Source organism: Malurus melanocephalus, unplaced genomic scaffold, assembly GCF_030028575.1.
Source record: "Malurus melanocephalus ecotype Western Australia unplaced genomic scaffold, MMel_1.1 scaffold_69, whole genome shotgun sequence".
NCBI classification, from domain to species: Eukaryota; Metazoa; Chordata; class Aves; order Passeriformes; family Maluridae; genus Malurus; species Malurus melanocephalus.
This window is the reverse complement of record NW_026623301.1, coordinates 2,535,211-2,562,467: the sequence shown is the minus strand read 5'-3', so window position 1 is coordinate 2,562,467 and position 27,257 is coordinate 2,535,211. Positions and strand designations below refer to the sequence as shown.

The following is a 27,257-nucleotide window of genomic DNA, read 5'->3' as shown; positions in this document are numbered from 1 at the left end:
ACAGAAGTTGCATTTGATTATCAAATATTTATGGGATTTACCAGAAAGTGAAAATCTGAATCATAGCTCTTGGGGAAAAATAGGATGTGGTACTCAAATCTTCTGGAAAATTCATGATGGAACAACACACTTAATATTATTAGGTTTCACTGTAAAAGGCATAAACCATAAACTCCTGTTATCTGTAAGGTTTAATTTCACACTGTTGTCTCTTTTCCATTGATGATAACAGTTAGGAAAAGAGTTACCTATTAAAGTTTTTCCTAGGGTRAATACTAGGAACATGACTGCTGATGACTCAAACACAGGAATAAATATTCTTCTTACCATCTGAGAGATAAACAGGCTGCATGAGGATCCTTTACTATAGGTAGCAGCCCCTTTGATTTACAGTTACTGTCTGTGCCCACATTGCTCCGTCAGAGGAACCAGCTCTGTGGTGTGGGCTGCTCAGTCAACTGAGAGCTCCATGCCTAAACTCTGCCCTTCTGTTGGAAGCAGATCTGACTTTGCATCCTGGCTGTGCTTTGCTGTGATAAGTCACCACACAAATCACCCATCTTGTAGTCCCTCAGATCCTATGGGTGTTTGAGCTGGGCAACAGCCTGCTTAATGATATTGTCAATTTTTTCCTGCCAGGGAAGTGTTGGAGCAGGTGCAATTCATTACTCYAGCTTGGTCTCCAGGTACTTGCCCGTGGTTGCTACAGAGTATGTTTTCTGTGTTCATTGGAACCTGTTGATCTTGGGAAAGTTTGTGGGATTGATTTCAACTTGGTGTTTTTCAGGGAATTAATAGTATTTTTAGTAATAACACTTTCATAATGCATTCCTGAGAGAGAGAGAGAGAGAGAGAGAGTGCATCAAGGAAATAGAAGTCTGTGCAACCAAGTTGCAGTTCTGCCCCAACTCCCAAGGTCCCCTCACCCAGGCAAGCACTGCATGGTCCTTCTGTGACCTTCTGTGATGCCAGGAATTGTGTCTGGYCAGGGTCCAGCAGCATCTGCACTCCCTGTCCACGAGGGCCTTGAGGAGCAGCAGGCTACACCTGCTAGCCACCAGGTTGAGCTAGCACATCTTCCTGACCTGAGGAAGAGGAGGGCTGTGGTGCCCTGATCACTCCAGATGATGGTTGAGTTAGCAGTGGCTCTGTGTGGCTGYTGGGCTCTGGTGGGGGGAAGAGGCTTCTTGCACCTTGGGTTGCATCGCTGGTATTTCCCAGGGAGCTGTTTGAAATTGTGGTGTTGACTGGAGATTCAAGTTTAATTCAATAAACCAACAACTGAAGGAAATGCACTGCAGTCTTGTGTAGCTATTAAAGAGTGTGCTTCAAAATAGGGCAGGGGCTTTGCACATTTAAGAAACCCAAGCAACAGAAATCTAGTGAGCAAGGTGCAGGTGTTAGAGCAGAATGAAGCCTCATAAGTTTTGTAGGTATTAGGGAAGTGGTCCCCAGTGCAATTGTTCCCTGTTGCTACACTCCATGCACCACTCACGCAGGAGAGATGAAAATGTTAATTGTGAGGTGATTTCTTGTTTGGGAATGCAGTTGAACACATGTGCCTCACATGAATTGTGCTGCCACTGTGCACATGCTTAGGCTTATTGCTGGTTCTGGAAGACCGCTGAGTTTCAGGGACTGATTTAGGAAAGCTCCAAATTTATTGTATTGAAAAAATAGACATGGAGGGAAATGGATACAGTTGACAAATCAGCAGCACTTGAAACCTTCATGGTATTTGTTTTCAAAATGTCAACAGTGTGAATTCTTTGGACGAGTAAATGGGGGTTTTATTTTGTAAGTGATGGTATCAGCAAGGAGCTATTCCTTGTCATCAGTTCCTTCCCTCCTTCTGGTCTATCTGCCCAGGACCCATTCTGGAAAGATGTGGTTGCATCATATGGGCTGCAATAGGAGGTAGAAGCTGCTGTGGCATCCCCTGGTCCCTCTCTCTTGGGTACACTGCCTTCTCCCTCATTCACCTCCACTTTTCCATCTGCTGACCAAGAGTGTATTTTGCTGGGGAGAAGTGAGAGCCTGCTTAGCTTTCAGCCTCTKTTTGGTCCTTAGCTGGAGTGAAGGAGGCTTTTGTAGCTACATGGCTTAGCTCTAGTAAAGAGCTTGAGGATGGGGAAGGGAAAAGGCTCCATGATATGCTGTAGTAATATCCCTTGACTGRTATCACTGGCTCCACAGAAATCATGAATAATTTTTGAGAATATCGTCTCATAGTGCCCATGCTTGGACTCCAATTGCCGCTATCACATTGTCACACACCTCTCATTCCTGTCTTATATTGGTTTCTATCTTTTGACACAGACTGTGTTGGAAATTAAAAAAATTAAACTCTGAACTGTTCAGAGTACGCAACTGTGGCATTGAAAGATCTGCAGTGACTATAGCTGAGGCATGAGTTTGTTCACCTGAAAGCAGGTAACAGTTACTTCTGGAGGAAGCCAGGCTTTGCACAGCTGTGCATGCTTTAAGTCACAGTCACGATCATCTAAGTTACTGGGGGGAAAAATTTCCTCCTATGTGTTGCAGAGGACATGKCAGAACTGTTGTGATTGCTTCCTTGTATTCCAGGAAAGCATTAAGGAGAAAAGGTGTGATTTGACATGAAGCTTTTCCTGTGCCTGTTAAGGGTTTACTCTCTCCATAGATGAGGTCTGAGTACAGCYATCGCCTATTTATACTACTTTCTAATGATGGATAWTAATTTCTTTTTGTTAGAAATCCARTAATACATAGAAGGAAARGCTGGTTTGTTYGCTTTGCTGAAGTGTGCTGGAGWACTGACTGTGCCRCAGGGATTTGGGACATCAYCTATTACACAGAGSCCTTCTSAATGCATCCTGGTGTGAGGCAGCCCCCTGCTTCCACCATGCATCTCCTCATCATCCTCTGCCTTCTGTAAGCAACTGAGGTGGAAGATCGAAGCTGAAAAAAAAKTTGATTTCGAATATCTTGTAGGATTGAGCTGAAATACTTCCAGGGTGCTCACTTCTATTTYATTGAAGAGAAAAACAGGGTTTGTTTCTAATAGTTAAATTTTTGACTATGTCTATATGTCTACCAGTARTACAGTAATTTGGTATAGACAAACATGTAAATGTGTACATTCTAATAAATATAGATTGTAATTGAATGGTATCAGCTCTCATTTCTGTAGATATGTCTACCAGTAGAACATGTAAAACGTTTCTGTTTGATCTGCTTTTCTCAGATGGAATGCAATTACTTCCTTGTGTGAAGTGGCCACCAGGGGTCATCAGAATGCTTTCATTTTTATTARCGTCTTCTTTAGAAGCGTATGCATGCTTCATATTTTCTGGAAACTTTGTTAACCTATCACACAAAAAATCCAAAGTCTTTATGTTACCTCTTCAGCCAAAAATTCATGCAGCTCTTTTCAGCTGGGCTTCTTGAAGAGGTAGCAGATGAGGAAAACAGGGTGCACAACAGTGAGAAGCCTGTCCATAAATACAGATTACTGTGTGCATTCTTTTCTCGATAATTTAACTGGTGATAAATACAGTAGTAGTAGTAGACAAATATGTCCCAGGCTGTGATGGTAGAGGCCTCCTGTCGCTTTTTGTATGACCATTTTAAGCAAGGGGCCTACGGAGTCATTCTTTTTTGTTTGGGTTTCATTTTGAGCAAAGGTTGATGGAAATTTAGTAAGTCTTCACAACTATTAAATACCCGAGTAGCCTTCCAGGAAATTCGTGCTCATTATGTTTTTAAAGGATAAGCTAGGACTTCTAGGACCAGGTTTCTATGGTAAAAATTGCAAAAGCCAATTTGCAAGTAGCAGCAATTCCAACTTGCTTTTATCTTTTGCTGCCACAGTTCAGGAAAAAGTTAAGACTTCCAACATTTTTTCTGGTGAATTCCAGTGTGATCCCCTGTACTTATGAGGGTACTACAGCAAGCAGTAGAAAGGGATTTAAATTGCATTTTACTTTTTCCTTCTTTCTAGTTTTAGTTGGTGTAGTTGGTGACAATTGTGTCTTGCATGAAACTCTGTCATKTGGAGAATTCCCACAAATTAAAGAACTTACTACATTATGTGGAAAATGAACATTTCTTTCCTGGAAAATTGTGTCCTGGACCTAATAATCTCTCTAAAGTAAAGTGTTTTGAGTATACTTAAAAAGTGCTTTTCATCCATAAATATCACAGTGCGATATGAATTCAGTCTTTCTTGGATCCTCATAAGTTTCTACTGAATATTTTTATTGCTATTGTGATATGTACGCCTTGTTCTGGAAACAGAATTCTATATATTTAAATTTCAAAACTTATAGACCCTCTTAAATTAAAAAAAAAGGCTAATCTGGATGTTAGATAATCATTTTTAGGAGATACTACTGCATTTCCTATGATTCTCTGTCTTGGATATGCGTTCTTATTGGTTCTGACAGCRCTTGAATTGAATGTATATCTATCTGTATGTGTCTTTTTGGACTTCCTCTTCAAAACTGATCTAATCAGTGGTCTCTGCTGCATTTAGCAGTATTTGGCTCTTTCTGGAATGAGTGGATGATGAACTTGGGAACCTTCTCTTTTTTTCTTTTTGGTTGGTATGAATTAAAGAATATGTTCATTATGTCAGGAATTCACAAGGACTTTCTTTGTGTTGCCAATTTCTGCCCACCTGGAAGGACTCTTGAGTGGTTTGAAAGCAGAAGCAAGTGGGATGTGGGTAGTATTGCAGGTGCATTTCCCTGTGACGGTTTTGCAGTTTTTTCTGGTGGCTGTGAGAAAATGAAATTCATGCATGCAGATAACTCACCATTTTCAGTGATGCATAGGGGGTGATTATTGGGAGGCTTTTTATTTTGTTGCTTGAACTATTCTGGATATATCTATGTGGAATTTCAAAGTCTTTAGTTTTGGAAGTCTGCAGCTTGTTTGAAGGTCTCCTGTGGAGATTTTGCTGTCCTAGGAAAATGGGTGACTTTATGTGAAGAACAGGCTCACACTGCAAAGCTCAAAGTTCCAGTATTTTTGAGCTGCAAGGGGAAACAAATGTTTGTGATGGATATAATAAAATTCTCCTGAAGAAAAGGTGGTCTTCGTTCCATTTGAATTGACAACCATATTGTCTCCTGTATTCCATTATTGAGGAGACTGTTAGCTTGGATTAGTCTCTCTGAAGGAAGTGAGGTAACTTTGTRGGGCTATAAGACAGACATATGATTTGRTTTAGGAAGGATGTTATGCCCCTGAGAAGATGCTTATTTAACACAAAGGTCGTATGTTGAGATGAGTTGTTAACGTACAGTTTTGTGCAGGCTATTTAAGGAGCTCATTAAAATGATTTTGCTTCATTGTATCTATGATTTCATTGAAAGCATTAATTGTCTGAAAAAGGGGATTTTTGCTGGGAAAAAAATTGAAACTCTGTTTTCCGTATGTCACATCCTTTARAAGCACGCAGATTGGGCATTGAATATTTGGAGGCAATAGTACTGTGACTGAGAAGTGCTCTGGAAATTCTAATGCCAGGATTAGCATAAAAAATAAAAAATAGTAACATTAGTACTTGTAAATAAACTTTTTGTGTGTTCTTCTATACACATCCCTACCCCTTCTCTTGACCCATGACCAAAACCAGAAGCGAATAAAATTGTATTGACCGTCAAGTTAAGGAACTTTTCAGTTTACTACAGGTGTATGGTTCATCACTAAATTCATTGTCCTTTTGATCTTGATTTAAGATTACTGCTTTCTAAATTTCATCTGAGAATTAGAGCAATGCAAGTCTTACTCTGAAAAGCTTAACTGCATAGTAAGAGATTATATACTGTTTTTTGGACCAGTGGTAAAAAATTGGARCACTCAAATCCAATGTTCTTTATTTTCATCAAAGAAAATAGTCCACAAATGACTTATGCTTGTGTATAGAACTGTAGCAGACACTATGTCAATACACAAAAAAGCTTCATACAAAGAATACAAAAGTATGTTATTATCAGGTAAAAAATGGTGGTAGCAGCTCAGGAAGGGCTATTTTTCTCATTTTTTGTATGAATTTTCTACTTTACAGATAGTGAGATGATGCTGAATTGTGACTGTGGGAYGTCTTTTAAATTCGTTTAAATATTGAAACAAAATTCCATGATTCTGATGATTTGGAAATACCAGTGGATGAAAGGGGAGAATCTTTAGCCAGATTGGTTTATGTGATATAGCCAAAATGCTATGTAGTATGCACTTGCAATTTAAAAATAKGTATCTTCTCATATATTCTGTAAGGATTTGGATAGTTGGCCTATGCAGATGTAACATACGTGACAAACATTCTGCTTTTGCAGAGCTTAAAAACATGTCTCACTTCCTTCATATATTTAGGAAATTATTGAAGAAAAGCACTGTGTTGCAGCACCCTATTTACAGTAGAATTACAGAGCTCAGCTTTTTCTGAGCAAAAATTCTGAGGCCACAACAGGTTTCTTTCCAAAACTCAGGAACAGCAGTGTGCTGCAAAGAACCTTAAAATGCATTAGGTAATGTATGACTGTCTCCAAGCAGAAGAATTTGTTAACCTGAAGCTAATGTGGCAAATTAATTTTTGGTCATATCCTTTAAGGATCTGTTCAGCTATACTTGATTTATATGAACATTAACAAAAGATTTATGTTACAAAAAGTCAACCCACTTTTGAGTTAGAACAGCTTCATTTTGAACATTGAATATGATGTTAAGGGAGCGCTGTTTGACAGAACCAGCTTTTAAACTATGGAAATACTGAGGATTTTACTGCTGTCTGCTTAGTTTGGGATTGATCCTGTGCTCCAATCTTCTGCTGTGCTGTACCTGCCATTACCATTGGCACAGTCTTGGAGCCTATATAAATATATTTTGGTTTATTTATGCAAGACATTAAGTCGTTATGTATTGTTGCACTTTAAGCACTTGTTACTTGTAAAAAAATGTTTCCAGATGATGCTTTAAAAGATAGCAGGTATAATAAAAGGTAGCAGGAAACACATGGAAGTTTACATCTTGYGTTGGTTTTAGTCTTGTTGGTCCATGAATAAGGTGGTTCAAGAGCCATTCCTATTGCTATACAGGTCTGGCAGCATTACATTGGTATCAAAAGGCTTAATCAATCACACTAACAAGTAGGAGTTAGACTTAAGCATGTGCTTAACGTGCCTTGGCTTCAGAGGSTTACTTGTTGCATCTASAGTGTGTTCTTAGTTTASGTTAATAAAATTCCAGRTGCTGATTCTTYGCCTGTGATGATGATTCCTGTGCCRGACTWAGGCTTGATSCAAAATTAATTTTGCAAAAAGAAACTCATTTGACYTTGTGGGGTCACTGGGACTGTCCARACTTTGAGTGCTGTTGATGCCTTCTYCAATGCTTTGATTCTTCTATATTACAATACCAGCTACAGGATAGCCCTTAATTAGAGTGGTARCTTTGATGAGAGCAGAGGTGAATTYGCTTAGGCACGCAGAGGATTAGGACCAYACAATTTTATGTCCAGTTTGTCTTTGCCATTGTCCCCCTGCCCTGTGGCAAATCTGAAAAGGAGCTTTTGGGAGAGATGCTTACAGTAGAAGAACCACTTCAGGCTCCTTTAGCCTAGAGGTGGCTAATAGGGTTCTTGAGTGCCTTCAAGTAGTGCTAGCCATTCCTGCAATACATCCATGCAGGAAGGAACTCACAGCTCCCTTTGGGAGTGAGGCACTGCCATCAAGAAAGCTGAAGTATGTTCTACTGAAATTGTCTTAGAAGCACAGCAGTGTGATCTGAGCAAGGTCTGTAACAGGAAGAAGCAGRGACATGGTCCAGTGCTGTGGTCCAGTGCCCCAGATCTTGTGTGAGATGTGGAGAACTGAGCAGAGCTCAGCAAATTGTTGGTCATGGTCCCAGCAAAAAGTAGTGACAGTAACCATTTTTCCATCCRAAGATGTGCTTTTGTCCTAAAGGCAGCTTTAAGAGAGAGGCAAAAGAAATTGGAGTCTATTTAATTCCTTAGATTAATGAATATAGGGGCAGTTTTAGAGAAACAGCAGCAACTGCCTCATAGTTGTCTTCTTTCATAGAGAATGCTTTCTGATTATGGTTTCATGCAGGTGCAGGCTCCCATGTAGTGATGTTTTGACAGAGATTATTTGGAGGTGGGATAGAGGCAAATGTTACTCTGGGAAGGTGTATCATTCAGAGCAGTTGCCTTGGTAATAGTGGTTGTGGGGTAGATGTGAGACTGTTGACTTCATTAGGAGAACAACCTGTAAATGGAACTGAGTGCAGCCCTGGTCTCTGTGCTAGAAGTTTGTCATGAAATGAAGGTAGAGATAAGGAATTAGGAGAGAAGTCTGGGGTGTGAGGCATTTTAGCATATTTGTATTACACGTGATTATTTTAATTGCACACCGAGGTTATTGGCAGCACCTATGAGATTTATGTTTTGCATCTTTCACTTTTCTAGCAGCTAGTTTGTAGTTCTTACTACAAACAGCTTACAAAGATAAACTAGAGGAAATACATTTTTTTTCCTATGCACTAGAAAAATCTAAGACTGGTGCAGTACAGTTGAGTGGGAGATAAGGTTGGACACCAGAACTGGGATTGCGATCAGAACACAGAGCAGGATGAACTTCTATTGGAGAGTTACTAACAAATGCTGAGAAATGAGGCTAAACTTGCAGAGACTATGCAGATAATCAACCACTTTTTTAAGTGTGCAAATGGCCAGTGGAGATGAGCCGAATTTGCATGGGAGTGGCAGAAAAGGCCACATTGTTGCTAGAGAAATCTCTAATTCTGCCAATGCAACCTTTGATAGTGGAAATGTTCAATGCCAGTATTAGTTCACTGCTGGACAAGTTTTCTGATAAATCTTATGGTCTGAGAGGAAAATATCCTATAAAGAAGATGGAGAATTGGTTTGAGATTGCAAATTGTCTTGTACAGCAAAGGAAAAACTGCTGTTCTTCCCCAGGCCATGCAAGGGAAGAGTGATCAGTCTTGGTGCTAGGAACCTGCTGTGGAGATGCAGCAAGGCACAGGACCCATGGTTGCTTRTTTAAACTTGTGATACTCGTCACTGAAATAACTTGATATTTGGCATTGTATAAATAAAGCTGTACTGCAGTTTAACCGCATAGTTTTCATCTGATCTTTTTTTCTATATCCCAAACAGTGCTTGTAACCTTTTCTGGGTAAGCTTGTGCTTCAAAGGCTTCATCTGGTCCTGCTATTATTTGCTGTAGCATTTTTGATCATACCAGCAGTGTGCTGACTTACACTAGTGAGAATATGGACCTGACTGTTTTMTTTCTGACTAATTGTGATAAGTTTCTATCATGGTTTTGTGAACAAAGAAAAATAGTAATGCATATGGATCGGAAAGCTACTTTTAGGGGACAATATAATGATCCTCCTACGGGCTGTTGTGATGTACAGGTGGTTATTCTCTTGTTATTCAGRTGTAACCAGCTCAGTATAGGTTTGCTCAGTGCTTCAGCCCARTGAGAGACCTACAGTTGAAAAATAGTTCAGTGTATGCAACTTATGTGCACTCRATTCCTTAGGGGCCTTTCATAAATTATTCTTAAGGAGAAAAACACTTTTTTACTTGCATGGGTGATAAGTTGAACTTATTGGATTTATTTTCTCAGTTTAATACTTTCCTACTTAGTTCTCAAAATTAAGCATAATTATTTTTTTAACATGTACTTGAATAGTTTTTTGTACTCTATGTTATCTGTATCAACTTCACAATTATTTAGTCTTGTCAGGAAGTAGTTACAATTGTGGTCATGGCCTCATTCAATGGGTAACTGAACAAAAAACTGAATACTTGGATCTGCAGCAAATTGATGTTTAAATCATAGTGTAAAGCACATAGATAAACATTTAGTATTTAATCATCTGTTRAAATGAAATGCATTTTCAATTCTCAGTCGCTTCATATCAAAATGAAAAGGTAATAAATGTCAAGATTTGATTTCCCATCCCCATCCCTCTTATAAACTGTGTTGGTAACATCAGTTTTCTAGTGGCAACATGTTCTTGGGGGCAGGAGGGTCATGCTGGGCAGTTGAGCAAAAGCTTTTGGTAACTGGATTTGGATGGTTGGTTTGTGCTGGGTTTCAAAGGTGCTGCCCTRCTCTGCCCTGCTATTTTATGACCTTTTTTTCYCTCTCCTCCCTTCTCCCCAGTTGGGAAAYGATGTTTTAGAGGACATTTTAGGAAGCATGGGAATCTATASTTGTGGCATATTCTTTTAGAACATGATTCTATTTGTTTTTTCCCTCTTTCTCTTTAGCAGGTAATCTAAGAAGAGGAAGGAAAACAAGCTGCATACTTAAAATATTTAACATTTATGTTGGCTTTGTTTTGCATGTTGTTGGCAGTCATGATTATTTCTTCCTTGGAACTTTTAAATTTGGGAGTCTGATTTTCTAGTTCAGGGAAAGTTAAGTATTCTATGAGCAGTTCCCTGAAAGCTGTTAGTATTTTATGTCCTAAATATACTTCCAGAAGCAAAGGTCACAWTTGTCTGCCTAAGTTTAAAGCATGTAGAAGATTACTTGATTGCACAAAAACTGTGGAATCTAAGTGTTTTGCTCACATGGTGCTCGTCACAATGCGAGTTCTGTAGCCAAGTGCCTAGAAGCTGGTTTAGATACCATGCTGAAAATGTCACCTCATATCTTTCGTTGTGTCTGTCTTCCTGCCATGTTTTTAATTTCCTATGTTGGATGGAGTTTTTAAATCTGATTCTTTTAACCTTTAAATTTGCATAAAAGACTAATGATAACTCTTTTGTTTTGTAGGTGCTAAACCAAATGATCTGCAATTGATAATATCACTCTTGAGAATGGATGGGGAGGAAAATAAGAAGAGAGATAATGTTGATGAGAATTTACAAGTTGAGTTGACAGAAGAATCCCCAAGAAATACATCAGGAGAAAATGCTGGATGTGACTCTTCATCGCAGCAGAAAACAAGGCTTACATCAGGTGATGTGTTCAAGGACCTTGAAAAGGAAGGAAAAGAGAATGGCACAAACAAAAAAGCACTGTCAGGATCACCAAACCTGGATGTTGTTGAAGCAGACAAACTTGAAAATGTCTCCAGGAAAAGAAAGCAGAGTTCTTCAGAAGACATGAAAGATAGTGGAAGGAAATTGCAAAAAGTTTTAGCTGGAGAAGCAGATAGTATGATAGCTGGCGTAAAGAAAGGAGTCACCAGTTGTCCTGGTAGTGATATATTTAATTCAGATATCCTGTGCCTGCGTTATGATTTCAGATGTGCTGATGATGATGCCATATTGAAAATTCACAAGGAGAATAAACATTCAGAAGAGGTGTCAGCTGCTGTTCCTGATAAATTATATTCTTCAGAAGAAATCAGTGTTGCCTGTACAGTTGGAAATATAGACAAAGATCCCAAAAGCAAAATGAGTGATCAGTGTTTACCTTCCTGCTCTGATAAGGAACAACTTAAACTAGAAAGCCACTCTAAACCATCCAAAGAGCAAACACGTCCTCAACGTGCTTGTATAGCTGCGTGTAGGTCGACATTGCGTAYGCAGGTTAAGCAAGATCATAAGAAATCCAAGATCTTTTCTTGTGAGCTTTGTGGTTTTCAGAGTGCTGAAGAGAGTCTCCTGAATTCTCATTTCCTTGGCAAGACTCACCTTCGACGCCAAAATCTTGCTGCACGGGGAGGATTTGTACAGATATTGACAAAAAAATCCTTTAAAAACCAACAATCTACTGCAACCAAAGAGAGGAATGTCAGGGCAAAACCTGGGACCAATAAATTAAGGGCAAGAACTGCTGATGCAAAAGAATTAAGTGTTTGCAGTGCTCTGAAAGGCTCAGAAGTAAGCTTGTCTAAASAAAATGATAGCAGTGAACTTGTTGAAATGACACCATCTTCAAATGTTCCCACTGAAAAAAMCGATACTATGACAGAAGAAATGTTTCTTTCTTCTGGAATAGAGAGAAATGAGGAAATCCATACTGAAAAACTAGAAATACCGGGACCATCAGACAATACCTTGCAGAAAACAGAATTCCTTCCAACTACCAAAAAGCTAGTTAACAGTTTACACAGGACAAAGAGGTTTGATAGACTGAAACATAAAAGAAATGTTTTCTTGTTAAGGTTTTCATTTGGACAGAGTAGRTCTTCTAGATTAAAAAGACAGGTTAAAAGAAGGTACAGCTGGTTGGGTAATACTAAAAGAYCCAAGTCTGAAACTCAGAGAGTACATGTGAAGCCCATCTCCAGCTCAGAGCTTAAACACAATGAATCAAGCCCTATGTCACACGCAGAACTCGAAACAGATGCTAAAACTAATTGTAATACTACTGCAGAAATACAAGATCTTACTGAATATAAGCCAAATACCCCTTCTTCTAGCACTGCAGATGCTATAGATTCTGAAATTAAACTTCCTGCGAATGATGATRCTCTTTATACTTGCACGGATTGTGGTCATGTCTTTCATGACCGAGAAAGTTTGGAAACTCATGTTGCAAAACGTCATACAGAAAGGATCCAGTTTCATTGTCASATGTGTAGCTTTTCCACTGGAATCAGGGAAGACATGAAGCAGCATTGTCAGGACAGTAAACACCAGATGGGTGGTTGTAGCTTTAATTGTCAGCTGTGTTCATTTACCAGCTTGAATGTGGTCAGCCTTCAAAGCCATATGAGTGAAGTGCATAATATGTCCCATAGTTGTCCAACTTGCATTCTTTTTTTTCAGTTGGAAGAAGARCTGATAAATCATCAAAAAAGTGAGAAACATGATGGTTCACTATTTCAGCAAGCTACTCCATTGAGTAACAGTGATCAGACCTTGCAAGTGGTACCTTACACTGACTCAGTCTCAAACAATAGCGAAGGACTTGCAAAGGAAATGGAAGTGTCAATGCAAGTAAAAACTCCAGACTCTTCCTTCATAAATCATAGAAATGAACTAAAGCATTCTGTTTTGAATAAAACCCAATTTCAATGTAAAAAGTGTTTTTATAAGACAAGGTCTTCCACAGTTCTTACAAGGCACATAAAACTCCGACATGCACAAGAGTATCACTTCCTTTGCAAAGCATGTAATCTCTACTCACTGAGTAAGGAAGGAATGGAGAAACATATCAAAAGAAGCAAGCATCTTGAGAATGCCAGGAAAAACAACATTGGACTACGTTTTGAAGAATGTATTGTAAAGGTTTGTGTTGGTGTTGGTGGCATTAAATCAGTGGTGGATCTTTCCATTTCTGGAAGTGGAAATACAGAGTTGGATAAAGAAATCATACGTGTTTCATCTTCTGTGGAAGACATATCGAGAAATAAGGAATTTGGTCCACTTGAGCAAAGGATTAGTGAAAATGAATTGGCTTTATCTAATGCATCCAAAGGAGGGAAACCTAAAGGTACTATTTCTAGGACRTGTACCCATTGTGGCCTTTTGGCCTCCAGTGTTACGAATTTGACTGTTCACATCAGGCGAAAGCACAGTCATCAGTACAGCTATTTGTGTAAGGTTTGCAATTATTACACTGTCACCAAAGGAGATATGGAACGCCACTGTGCAACCAAAAAACACAAAAGTCGTGTTGAAATAGAAGGATGTGGAAAACAAAACTCAGAGATCATTGTTAGCCCTGAAGGAGGTAATTTTGAATCCATGAGCAAGAAGATTAACAGCCCTGTGACTGCCTTGTCTGAACGTGTTGAGGAAGGTGACCAGTCATCAGATTTGGAAAGTTCTGTCTTAGGCACCCAGGAAGTTGAGCGAGGAGATGCTGAGCTAAAAGTTGCTAATGCCAGTATGCTGCCAGATTTGAAGCCTGCTAGCAATCCATTAAGTATAAACCAACGTGTGTTGCTGGAAGCACCGAGGGTTGCTCAAGACTGTGACCCAAACTTCCAGAGAAGACCCGTGGGTGCAAATGACAASAAGTGTGTACACTGCAGCTTCACTGCTCATTCTGCTGCTTCYTTAGAGCTGCATGTGAAGCGAAAACACACAAAGCAATTTGAGTACTACTGCAAGGCTTGTGACTACTATGCTGTTACTCGCAGAGAGATGATAAGGCACGCAGCAACAGAGAAACATAAAATTAGAAGAGAATCTTATGTTTATTCTTCTTCTGGGGAGGAAGCAAGTACAGCAAATATAACTAAAGGCAGCACCGCTTTGCCTCAAGAGGAGCCCCATCACAGTGCAGGAGAATCAAAAACTATTTTAGGTGAAACAAAACGTGCCAATGATGCATCAGATGGTGATCATATGAGTAAAAGCTTAACTGAGTGCACTGTCTTAGATGAAAATACATGTCCAGGAATCTCTAAAGATGTCAGTTCCCAAAATGCAGTAGGAGATGAACTTGATGGGGAGTCTAAAAATAGAGGAGAAAACCCTTTTTGTGAAGGATTCCAGCAAACTCCTCAGAAAGATAAAGTTGTTGAACTTGTCAAGGAAGTATCAGTTAAAGAAACAGGTACTTGTGAGGTGCAGGAAAGTAAGCATGGTCAGGAACTGCTCAACTCAGATGATGATTGCACTGCAGAAAATCAAAATAGATCAAGCAACACAAACTTTAATTCAGAAAAAGGTGTGGAAACCTTGGAAGAAAATAGTGAAAACCCAGAGGCAGAGTGTAGAGACAGTCTCAAAAAAAAATCACTGAAGACAAACAACCCATGTACKCTAAGACTTCAAGAAACAAGTAGTGCAGTAGAACAATCAAATTTTTCTGGAAACACTGGAGAAACAGCACAAAATATACATAGTTTAGATGGTAACAGAAGTTTCGGAGAGGATCCTACTGGGGAGGAGGAAGAAGCCCTTATGGAAGCTCAACATGAAGCTGAAGTAGCTATAAATAACAATGTTTGGGAGGCAGATGGCTCAACAGCTGAGGGCACGCAAGAAAGTAGTAATGAGGCTTTGGAAACAGTTATCAGTGCTGATGATAAAGGAAAGGCAATGGAAAATGTTGGCAAGTTTGATTCTTCTATAGTGAGGTTAAAAAGTCATCAAGATGGGGAGGCCACTGACCATTCTGCAGAAGGACAGATGTCAGGGGCAGTGAAAGCTAATGAGTTCACAGTGAAAGCAGACACCTCAACAAGTGGTGGGAAAAAGAAGAAGTCAGAAGGAATTTCCCCTGGGGAATCAACACGTATTCGCTGCGATGACTGTGGTTTTCTAGCAGATGGTTTGAGCGGACTAAATGTTCACATAGCCATGAAACATCCTTCAAAAGAAAAGCATTTTCATTGCTTACTCTGTGGAAAATCATTTTACACAGAAAGCAACCTTCATCAGCACTTGGCCAGTGCTGGGCACATGCGAAATGAGCAGGCAAGCGTGGAGGAGCTGCCCGAAGGAGGYGCAACCTTTAAGTGTTTGAAGTGCACGGAGCCCTTTGATTCAGAGCAGAGCTTGTTTCTCCACATCAAAGAGCAACATGAAGAACTGCTGCGGGAAGTGAATAAATACATTGTTGAAGACACTGAGCAAATAAACAGGGAGAGGGAAGAGAACCAAGGCAATGTCTGCAAGTATTGTGGGAAGATGTGTAGAAGTAGCAATTCCATGGCCTTCCTAGCTCACATCCGTACCCACACAGGTATGGAAATGCTGTCTTTGCAAGTGGTCTCTTTCAAAGAGAGTGTATTATACCATTGGTCTTTTTCTGCTTGTTAATCTCTTTAATATTTCTTATGAACTTATGAACAGGCATTTGTATTGCCTGATGAGCCCCTGATGAAATTCAAAATTACCTAAAAGGGTATGAAAATACAGTGATCAAAGGGCAGAAAATGTACATTTCAAGTACAGTCACTCTTCTGCTTTTTGTTTCATATGGAGAGATTTTCCTCCTTTTAATCTAAATTGTAACCATTGATTGCTTCTTAAATTTGTATAATGAAGCAGTGGTGGTTTAAGAGAACAATTAACTGTTCTTTCTAACTTTTTCTTCCTTGCAATTGTTTAATATCAAAATTGTTTATTTCATTTCAATTAAATGAAACTTCCAGCATTACATAATGCTTAAGAACAGCATTTGATATTGCGTCATTCCTAAATAAATACCAATAAGAAGCAACAAGAGGTTTTTGTACAAATAAGTTATAGGGATTAGAATGGGTCAGCCTTTTCAGAAGGTGGCATGCAGTGCTGATGTGTTGTACAGAGGTGTGGCATCTGATTTAGTTTCTGTGCTGATCACACTTTCAATTCATTTTTATGTTTAATTTTAAGTGGAAAATTTAAAAACATTTCTGTAGAAAAATGCATAAGCTGCAGTTCTAAATTTATGTAAAAATTCACTGCGATGTTTCTATAAACCTGCCATACATTCTTTATTTTAAATAGACAGCTTTTCTAAATCACTGAGCTCTGCTTAGACAAGTGGTGTCTCCATGGTTGAATTTATGAGTGGATTTGAATAATAAATTCACATTTCAATGAACATATTTTCATTAAAACTGTAAGGTTTATTTTACTGTACTTTTAAATAATGGCTTATTATGGAAGCTATAGTTTAAATTCATGCAGTATTTGAAACTTAGTGCATGGTTACAAGGAAGAGAACAAAAAGGTAAGAAAAAAGAAGCATAAAAGAATGGTAATTCCTGGCATAATCCTAAAATAGTTTTGTAAGGTTTTTTATGAAAAGGCAAGGGCGTGACTGGACAACAAATCCTAAAAATTAATCTTGGGGAACACAGACACTGTATTTCAAACCTTTCAAAGTATTTTACTATAACTGCAGTATTCATGTGTACCAATAACTCACATACTTAATACTTTCAGCATTACTTCTGTCCTGTCAATAACGTAGTTATCTGTATTGCTTCAGCTAATATCCAACTTCGAATGCAGTGTTAAGTCTTTAGAGGGATGCTCATGTTCACATGGTCAGAACAGCTGTGTAAGCCCTTAATATGCCCTCTTACGGCAGATAAAACTGAATAAAACTAAGGGGGAGGATGCTAATGGAGCTCTCTTTAGAATTCTTTATGCAACTGTCTGGTCAAGACATGTTGCTTATAATTGATGTGTCCATTACTTGAATTCTCTTGTAATTATAGTCAATAAGTCTTGTAAATGTGTTAAAGCTCACTAAAAGCATACAAATTCAAGAACAGAGTAAGGCTAATAATTTAAAATAATCAATGTAGGCATTTCAGCACTTAATTTCCCTTGTGTGTTGATAGCTGATCATTCTTAATCCATTAAGATTTATTTAGTCGTTTACAATGCAAAATAGGTTTGCACTGGTCACTTGTGCCATTTGAAAATGTCCACCAGGTTAAGTGCAGAATGTAGTCCATTAGTCTTCCTTGACTATATGTATTAATTGCATTTAAAATCAAGTTAATGTGGATGTGAAAGTGAGGTAACTATCAATATATGACAAAGCAACCCTACTTACATAAGTTACATCATTGATTGTAACATTTAGTAAAAGTTAGTGTACTTTTTAACATCTTGTGTGTAGGTCTTATCATGGAGTATATTTTTATTGTGCTTTTGGATAGCACTAAATATGCAAAACAGTAAAAGAATACATTTAATTTTGCAAGTAATTTTTTGGTGCAGAGGTATAGAAGGGTTACAGAACTGAGTTTTATCTGCCCTCTTTCTCACTACAACTCTAAATGAAATATATTTCTTAGGCTTTGCTTATTCACATAAATAGTAATGTGGAGACTTTAATTAATAGTTAATGGGAAGAAGGCTTTGTCTTCCAATCTTTATTTTCGTATTTGTGATTTTCTTCTTATAGAAACTCTTCTTCCCATCTGTATCTCAGTGGATGCAGTTTAATAACAAACAAATATGTTTAGGATACTGGGAGTGGTGGCAGAGGGAAATGACCTGCTCCACCAACTGTATGTAACATGCACTTCTTGTAACATTGGTGAGGCAAAGTTCAGCATTTCCAGCTTCTCATCTGTGCCAGGGTAACAACAGGTACATAAGAGCACAGCCACACATTTTCCCATTTATTGTACTGGTTACGGGCTTTTTAAAAAATGTTTCATCAGGATTTAGATGTGCATAAATATGTACATATACATGTGTATGTATGTGTAACCATCACCAACTCCTTTCCTTTTTTTAATTGAGTAATAAGTGATGGTTTGGGGTCACAGAGGGAAGGGAAGGGAAAGTTGCAGAAAGACCCAACTAATAATTGCCATTAATAGAAAAATAATGTTTCAAAATACCATTAAATATTGTAGGAGATTTGCAAATGAAAGGGAAGCTTTGCTAGAGCGGTCCTAACAAATAAGTCCATCACATGTTGACAAGTGAAAATGAGGAAGTGTAAAGAAARATAAAAGGAGTAGGAGAGGTGGAAGACTTTTTAGTTTGCAGTTGATGGAGGTCCCATAAACTTAATTAACAATCAACATCTGAGGAAAAATCACCTGCAACCACATCATCTTCRTTTCTTTTTTCATCAGATTCCTCAGTTAATGTCAGTTGTGCCCAAAGCAAGTATGGTATATTATTCCCCATGTCCTAAACGTAGGAGGCAATGGTGTGATGACATTGGTGCAGAGCTATGCATACAGGTGCAGGTGATGTTGCTGTTGGCTGGCCTAAAAACTCTTAAATTTAGTCTTATTTTAAATTTGATGTGTGTGGTGCTGTTTTTTGTTTGTTTTGTTGTTGTGGTTGTTTTGTTTTTGTTTTGTTTATTGTTGGCAGGTTTGGTTTCCCCCTAATTGTTTAGAGTCTTATTGTTTTCTGCTGCTATCACAAAATGTACATTTGTTTTCCATGCCATAACTTGTGGGTAAGTTATGGGTTTGGTTTTTTTGGGGGGGTTTGTTTTTTTTTTTTGGTTTTGTTTTTTGGTTTGTGTGTTTTTTTTGGTTTAGTATGAGTTTGTTGGGTTTTGGGGGTTTTTTTGAATCATTTTGTTGAAAAGATGATGTAGTGAACATATTTTTCTCCTTTTTCTGAGAACTAAAAGCCAAATGTAATCCAGTAGTATCACATTCTATAACATTGTGAGAGAACCACTGAAGTTTGTGATAAGTATGGCTAAGAAATGGTTAAATGCTTTACATTGTTTCAGACAGCTTTATGGCAAATTAAAAAAAGGAGATTTTTTTTCTCCCATTAATTTAACTTTTAGTCTAATGTCTTAATTTTTAGTGTAAAATTTTGGGTTGTGCCATCCAAGAACATACTGGAACAAATTTGGCACCAGCAACCTAAAAAGGGAGATGCACTGCTTTTGTTTCAGGTGATAAGTACTGGAGCCTGCCAGCACTTGAATTTTCATGGAGTTTAAATGGAGATGTTAACAGATATTCCGCCCTGGATCTGAGAAAAAAATCAAAACCCCTCAAGGCCTCAGTGATTTTTGGATGAGAGCAGTCAACAGAATAATACATTTCTGTATTGTCAGCACACTGTAGTCACAATTGGTCTGAACTCGAGTTCTTCACAAAAAAGTCATGTAAATGGAAAACAGCAAAGGTCTTGTATGGAAGCCCTGTGGGACACCTGCAGTAACAGAATGAGGAACGAATTTACAATTTAATCAGTAGGAGAGAAACTAAGGGAACATAGTATGGAATCCACATGGTATTTGAATTCTGTGAGAAAAAAGAGCAGTATAAACACGAATAGATTTAAAACAAAAATCCTCTTCAACTGTGGCCTTGATGTTATTAATTGCACAACTAAAGACCGTAAGTTAAATGGCAACTTTTAGTACTCTTTTACTGCAATGATAGGGGTTTTTTTTTATTTGCACTGGTCTCTTTGTGGAGTGCAGTGTTGATTTGAAATGTCACCAAATTAATGATTAATTTGGTTTTATCAGGATCATTTAAATAAACTGGGTTTTTTCCAGTGTGATGGATAGAAGGTGATTGCTGTGAGCTGCAGTCTGAATCTGCTTTTGACATTTAAACATATAAAGCTGACTAGATATAACCATTGAGGTGCTAAATATATTTTACATCTACTTCCAACAGTAGAAATGGAAGTATTAAGAGATCTGGCTTCATTGTCATTGAACTGTGAAATATTCAACCTTGTCTGCCCGTGCTTAGTACTGTTGACTTTTTTATTTCAGTTAGAAGATTAAAATTAAATGCTTCATTTTTCGTTAGCTTTTGGGAATTAAATTGAAATTTAAGACTCTAAAAATTTTTACTAAGATCCTCAATTTCACCRGTGGATTCTTAGAGGATATTCTGTTTTCAAGGGCAAAGCAAAAAGGTTCATTGATCAAGTATCATATAGTGCAACATTTTTTTATCAGAGTTCTTTATGTATATTTATTAAAGATCCCATATTTCAGATTATKCTTAACTGTATWGGAAAARGTACTTCACAAAACATATACTAAACATAATATGGAGAATGGGTGACCATATTGTGCTTACTTTTAACTGCAATTCTATGATTTTGATTTATTGATTCAAGGATTTAGTGGTCAGAAAATTGGAAAGTGCATCTAGAATGATGTTGCTKCATAATAACGTGGGGACTGACATGTGCCCAATTTAACTGTGTCAGTAAAAAAGGTATTTTTTCCCATCTTGAGAGATGATTAGTGTTAATTAAGATAGACAAATAATTTGACTTTTTGCTGAACTGATGTGATATAAGAAATAGGCTGATACCTTTTCCTTGGAGAAATAATTTCAGAGTTCTTTGGTCTGCAGCAGACATTTAATATTAAAGTTTGTTCTTGAAATAAATAATAGCCAAAATGTCAATACTTCTGGTTTGCAGAATAATCATAAATTCTTGACCATAAAACAGTCATAAAGGCATAATATTTTATCCACTGTATATTCATACATTGCATGCCATTACAATAGCTAGGTGATGAATCATTTGCTGTGTGTGACAGAACAAATCTGAAATACCAATGCTAATGTGAAATCTATTCAAAGTTGGAAGACTTGTAATATTACTTTACTTTAAAAATATTTGCTAAAAAAAAGTACATTTTGCAGTTTAAATCAGTACCAAGCCACTTTAAGACCATTACCTTAATGGTTTCAGTTTCAGCATTTGGCAATGGGCAAAGGTGTAGAACAACTTCTACAATCTTGTTGAAATGTTATCTACCTATTATATTTTCTGCTCATTTTAATATATTTTGTGTTTTTTTAAATKATAAGAAAAAAGACCAGATAAAAAGTCAAGAGAGTATTTTCTGTGATCTTGAACTTGAGGAAACTTTAACGAGTAGTGTATAGCACATACTGTCTGTGTCCTATGAGTTATAAATTTATGTACAAGATTTTTTTTATTAGGCAAAAATCTCAAACAGGTTAAATGTGGGATAGGCTTTTAAAAGGTTATTTTTCCTCAGGAATTTTTATTTCTTTAACCGAGGGTGATATTTTATTCTAATTCAACTCATATCTTATGCTAAATTTTACTTAGGATCAAAGCCATTCAAGTGCAAGATATGCCACTTTGCAACAGCTCAGCTTGGAGATGCCAGAAACCATGTCAAGAGGCACCTTGGGATGAGGGAATACAAGTGTCATGTCTGTGGGTGAGTAAATTGAAACAGTCTCCACCATGGTTAACCAGGAGAAGAGCGCAGAATATGCATTGTTTCAGAATTGAAAACTGTGATGTGAGCAAGAGTGGCTAAAATTATGCATGCATATCCTCCTTTCCATTGTTATGGTAAATTCCTTAAATACAGTTATGACATTCTTTTCCCACTTCTAATCCTGCACTGAAGATGAGCAATTTTATGGGCTACAAGGTCAATTTGAACCTGTAATCTGTAAATTGACTAAATTATAGGATGTTCATTCACATTGCCAGGGAGAACTGTAAATTCCATTTAAAGACATAAAAAATATATAATATAGACTTTACTGTGTGGGGTTTTTTCTTTTGCTATACTGTTATAATTTTAGTACCATTAACAGATTTCTGGACTCCATTAGGGTTTTCATTCTTTACGAAAACAAAACAGAAGACAGATTTTTCAAACAAACGGATCTAAAATATTGCAGGCGTAAGACTTTTAAAATAAATTGAAGTCTTTTATGTGTGCTTGTGTTCCTGTTTGTTACCCAAAAAATCTTGTTTTTCTTTTTACAATCATTATTTCCTCAGAAGGATCGTTCATAATGTTTAATTGTCCTTCAAATGTGTTGCATTTAATAGGAGGCATTGAGACTCCTTAATGCAAAACTAATTAATTTAGCAGAAATGTTTAAAAGGTTTTAAAATGCCATGGCATATATGGTACATCATAGGACATTCSAAGTTGGATTTTAATACCCTGGTTCTGATTAAAAATATATTTTAATGTTATTATGCTGAAGAAATTAACTAATATATGCATCATATAAAAACATTTTACTCAAACCTATGTAACCTGCTATAGCACTCTTACAGCTAATGTGTAGAAGAGCACAGGTTCAATTAGATGGTGCAGTGCACACATGCATGGTGTGGTGTGATGTTGGGGATCATATTCAGCAGGAGGAGATTTTTAGCCTTACTGTACCAATCTACTGCAGGACAAAGTGAGTTACACATTTTAGAAGACAAGTGAATCTTCAGCYGAAGATGCAGCTGAGTGATTTTCACTGATTCATCTCTCTGTTTTTCAAATAATTTTGCATGCAGCATTATGAGATACTTTGGATGGGTTTACTCACTTTAGAAAATTAATTGCTGGCTTCTTGAAATAAGAAATAAAAATGTATGAGCCCAATTGTTAAGTCCACTATGTATCAGTAGTAGAATAACTTGTGCTGCTCCTTATTTTGTAGCCTGGTTAAAATGAACATGGTAGGATATTTTATATTGTTTAAAAGAATCTTATTTATTATCTCTGCTTTATGAATTGCCAAGAATCTAATATGGAAGATAGTTAAAAGCTCCCTCAGAAGTATTTCGTGAAGGCTAAGCTCTGTTCTTTAGAAGCTGTCCACAAACTTGACATTGGTTGTTTGTTCAGTACCCTTTAGATTAAACTAAAAAATCATCGTATTATCTAGCTATTTAATTGTGAGAGGAAAAGTAAAAAAAAAAATCTTAAAACAGCTAATATGGTATCTTTTATAAAAAAAGAGAATTAAAATTATTAGGATTTGGCATAGTTCCTAATTTTTTCAGAAACTCATTCTGTCACTTTAGGTCTGACATGTCTGACAGAATCTGTCTCAGAAATCACACAACTCTTGGCTGGGATTCACAGCAGTTATGCRAGGGAGAGCAAAACATGTATGAATGATTTAAACTTTGGATTGAAATGGTAGCCACTTTCTTAGGCTGATTGCTTACTCTGTGTTGCTGGCATGTCATACCTGGTAGCCATGCAGGTGCTCATTTTCCATTTTTGTGTATTGCTAATTTTCATCAACAACGTGAAGCTGTGCTATTTTGGGAAAACTACTGACTGAAGAGACATATACCACAATACTCCATGCTTACAAAAATCTGATTTATATSCCTGTTTAAATAATCATCACATTTCACTTAATGTGCACGAAAAATATGTTTTAACAATCATACATTAACACTGATTTATTTGAAAAAGACGTTTTTGTACTGTAGCTAACAGTTCTGAAGAATTGAGCAGGATTTGAAGGAGGAATGACCAGAGCAGTTTGAGCCRTAGTCCATATAATGAATATGCCATCTTATATGTGGAAGAGGAGAAAAGGGTGTTAATAGCCTGTGCYGTATTTGTGCTCTTTTAATTGAAAGGACTGGGTAGTGTGTTGGTTAAAAAAATAAAGTAGCAACATAAAAAAAATAAAATTGCTAGGATTGGCTATCGGATTAGTGGCACTATAGAGCATTGGTACATTAACACCACTGACAATGTCAATTCATTATCATTGATGGCTAAATAATCTTAGAAATGCTCAGTGGACCTATTAGTTCCTGAACATAAGCAGCTCATGCTGCATTTCTTCATTAGCTTTAATTGCTATAAATTTTACCTTTTTAAAAATCATGCTTTAAAAGGTGAAGTGATCTTTCAGGAACATTAACTCTGTAATTTTGTCACAAACAGAAGGTCCTGCACTATGTTTTCTTTTCTGCAGTAGTTAATATTCTATCCTCTGACTTTTAGATTCGCAGTAATAAGCCTCTGCTAGTTGTGAGGATAAATTGTGTTTCAAAAGCTTTTGAATCTGCTTGGGCACTCTCTAAAGGTGACATGTCAGTGCAATATCATGGTGTGGTCTCAAAATACCAGTTTTTTAAAGACAAATTATTTGGAAATTTTGGTCTTTAAAAAAAAAGCTAAAGTCTTATTTTTSGTGTTGTTTTAAGGGTTTGCTGTGTTTCAGTTTTCCAAATGATCCTCATATTTACATGCTACAAAGTACACAATGTATAATTCAGCTAGCTGTTGAAAAATCAGTAATTTTGCTTTTTTGTTTTTTTTTTTTTAATTGAAGTTCAGGGTTTGTTTTTCTTTAGCTGCGCTGCAGAAACTGCATGACATAGAAATTGGACACTGCTAATGTTTTAACGTTTGGAATAAACTGTCTGTTACTCATTGCCTTATCACAGATGTGTGTTAATTGTTTTCTTTTCCATACCCATGGCTGTAAAATATATCCCATTATTTCAGGGGTAATGTCTGTTTTCTGTGGGTAGTAAACTGCTGCATATTTGAATTTTGTTTTTGAAAGTCTCARTCTGAAATTGGCTGATATCCTGGGTTAGGTGAGCAAATCTTGGTTGCCCAGCATTTAAAATTTTTGTTTCATTTGCCCAGTGAAATGCKGTGAAAAGGCTTATCATGCACTTTTTGATTTTCATCCCTTAGGTAGGACATGAAAAATGCATTGTTCTGCAATGAGATTTTGAACAGAGTTTATAGGCAATATTTGATTTTAAAATATGTCTATTTTTACTTTGCCTTTTTCTTGCCCTTGCTTTTAAAAACAGAATTTTGGAGTATGTAGTTACATGTTTCAAGTRAGAGTGGCTGTTTCCTTCCTTTTTTTTGCTCCCCTTTTTGACTACTTAAAAAGTCGAMTGAAGAAGATTGGTATAAGGTAGGTTTGTATTGTTAGGAAAATTTTCGGTATTTRAAACATGCACATAAACATTTTTTGCTACCTTCCTACAAATTGAAAGGGTATTTGTAGCAATATTGTCATTATGTTTATTACACAGGTAGTATTTAATACATAGTAGTTTAGTGTTTTAAGAGCAAAAGTAACTCTTTGTAGACACAAAGAAATTTGCAGGAGGTCAGAAAGACTGGATTTTTTCTGTATTTTGCTGGAGTAGTTATTTGTAGTTTTTTTGTTGTTGTGGTGTTTTGTTTTGCTTTGGTCTTTTAGTGGCTGGAGGTACTAATCTTTTTTTACTTTCTGCTCCTTAGTTCTCGATTTGCTTCGAAACTCCTTTTCTCAATTAATTCTGGAGATATTATCAGATGTTCTGATAAATACATGTTTTGCTGAATTCAGTTATTTTTAAAAGCCTCATATAAATGAGCTTCGGGGACAGGTATAGTGTCCCAAGCATGGAAATAACCTGACTTCTGCTGCTATTGTTAATGCTAAGAGTAATTCAGAGATTTGTATAAAGTTCTGTATTTTAGTGACMCTGGTTGTTTGGAGAATGTCTAAACAACACTACTCACCTGAATTGAGCATAGTGACTAATAGGTCTTTGTTCTTTATAAGGAAGGATGTGCTTTGACCAGATGCTTAAAAAATACCTTGACTGTACTCCTGTGTGTTGTGTTCTAAAAAATCTAGATTTTCAGATTTTTTTAAACTGATTGCTATTAATTTCGGGCTACTTTTAGTGAAAGGCTGCTCTTAAGATTGCTTTTAGCATACAAAAAAGACTTATTCATAAATTTATTGGTAGGAGCAGGAAAAATATTACATTTTCAAGGATGTCTTAATGTACTGTAATGTAAATTAATTATTTATACTTGTGCAGTTTGGGAAATTTTAAATAGAAAGTTGCTACTCTAGTAAAACTATTTTTGTGTGGTATTACCTAGTTTTTGTGCATTAGAAGGGATCTCTGTGTAGATGATTATAATGTCACTTTCTGACCTTTGCAGCTTGAATAATTGTAAATCATTGCTTCATAACGTGTCAGAGAATGTCTGTACTAGGGAATTAAATGGCAGAATATAATAGACCAAATTATTGCCTGTCATGTTTTCAACAACACAGTTAGTATTTGAGTTACACTTAATCATTACGTGCATTAGCAACTTCATTGGAATCCAGCTTCAGGCTGAGCATGAAATACATTACATTATTTAAACCTCTAATGGTAGAAGTCATTTATTTGTGTTGAAGTGTACAACATGCAGAGTTTCATAAAGCAAGGAACACTTGAGAGCTTAATTTATCCAAATCAAAGTCTAAATGCAGATAAACACAAGTGGCAAAATTTAGTAATTTTTATAGTCTGGAAATATTTAAAAATACATGGTTGTGGGTAATTGTAGGCAGCAGGAATAAATTAAAATCACTATTTTTAGTCAGCTCTGAGAATTAAAACTGTTTTATATCTAAATAATCAAATGCATCATGAAATTGCATTTTTGAACGAACAATTAATTATACACATCATATCTACAGATGTGTCCAAACAAAAAATACATGTTTGGTGCAGCTGTTTAGATCAGAGATAATTGCATGTAAAGTGACAGCTCCAGATTCAGCTATTCTTAGTTTCTTTATCTGCATTTTGCCATTTGGTCCAATCAGACACTTGTGTCCATGTTTTCTTTAGTAAAGAAAAACGAGGGTGAACCTATGTAACAGCTTTCCAAACTTGCTTATGCTTTAAAAAAAATTAGCAAGAAAATGCTAGAAAAAATACACAGTTAAGATAAAAGTTATGATATCTTGCCATTTTTTCTTCACTTATAATTTTGTTAAATTTGCAAACCTGACCTTCAGTATATAGTCTCTCTTTTTACTATTTAAGAAAACTACTGGAAGTGGAAGCAATTTATTTTTTTTATTCAGAAAAGCTCCCAGCACCTTTAGACAACTGATACAGATCCCAGGATTGTTGTGCAAGACTGTCCCGGCCTGGAAGTCTGCCATGGAATTGGCTGGAGTTGGCTGGTGAGAGACTCCTGTACRGGCAGTAGAAAGTCTCTTCTGTTTGAGACTGCTATAACAGTTGATACAGAAAAGTCAGGATAAACTTTCCCCCTAATGAAATGAGTTTTTAGCAATTTGTATGCTAAATGGGATTGTTATAATGATTTAGTTGTGCTTGMTGA

General features: G+C 36.8%; 1 protein-coding gene across 1 annotated transcript in view; it reads left to right on the top strand.

Annotated features, from left to right (window-relative positions):
• The window catches only part of ZNF407 (zinc finger protein 407), a 333,682-nt gene that overhangs the window by 14,182 nt on the left and 292,243 nt on the right, over positions 1-27,257 (top strand). The window contains exons 2-3 of the mRNA XM_057366642.1: positions 10,806-15,623; positions 21,434-21,548. Coding sequence (XP_057222625.1) covers positions 10,850-15,623; positions 21,434-21,548 — 4,889 coding nt within the window. The 5' untranslated portion in view covers positions 10,806-10,849. The remainder of the gene's footprint in view (positions 1-10,805; positions 15,624-21,433; positions 21,549-27,257) is intronic.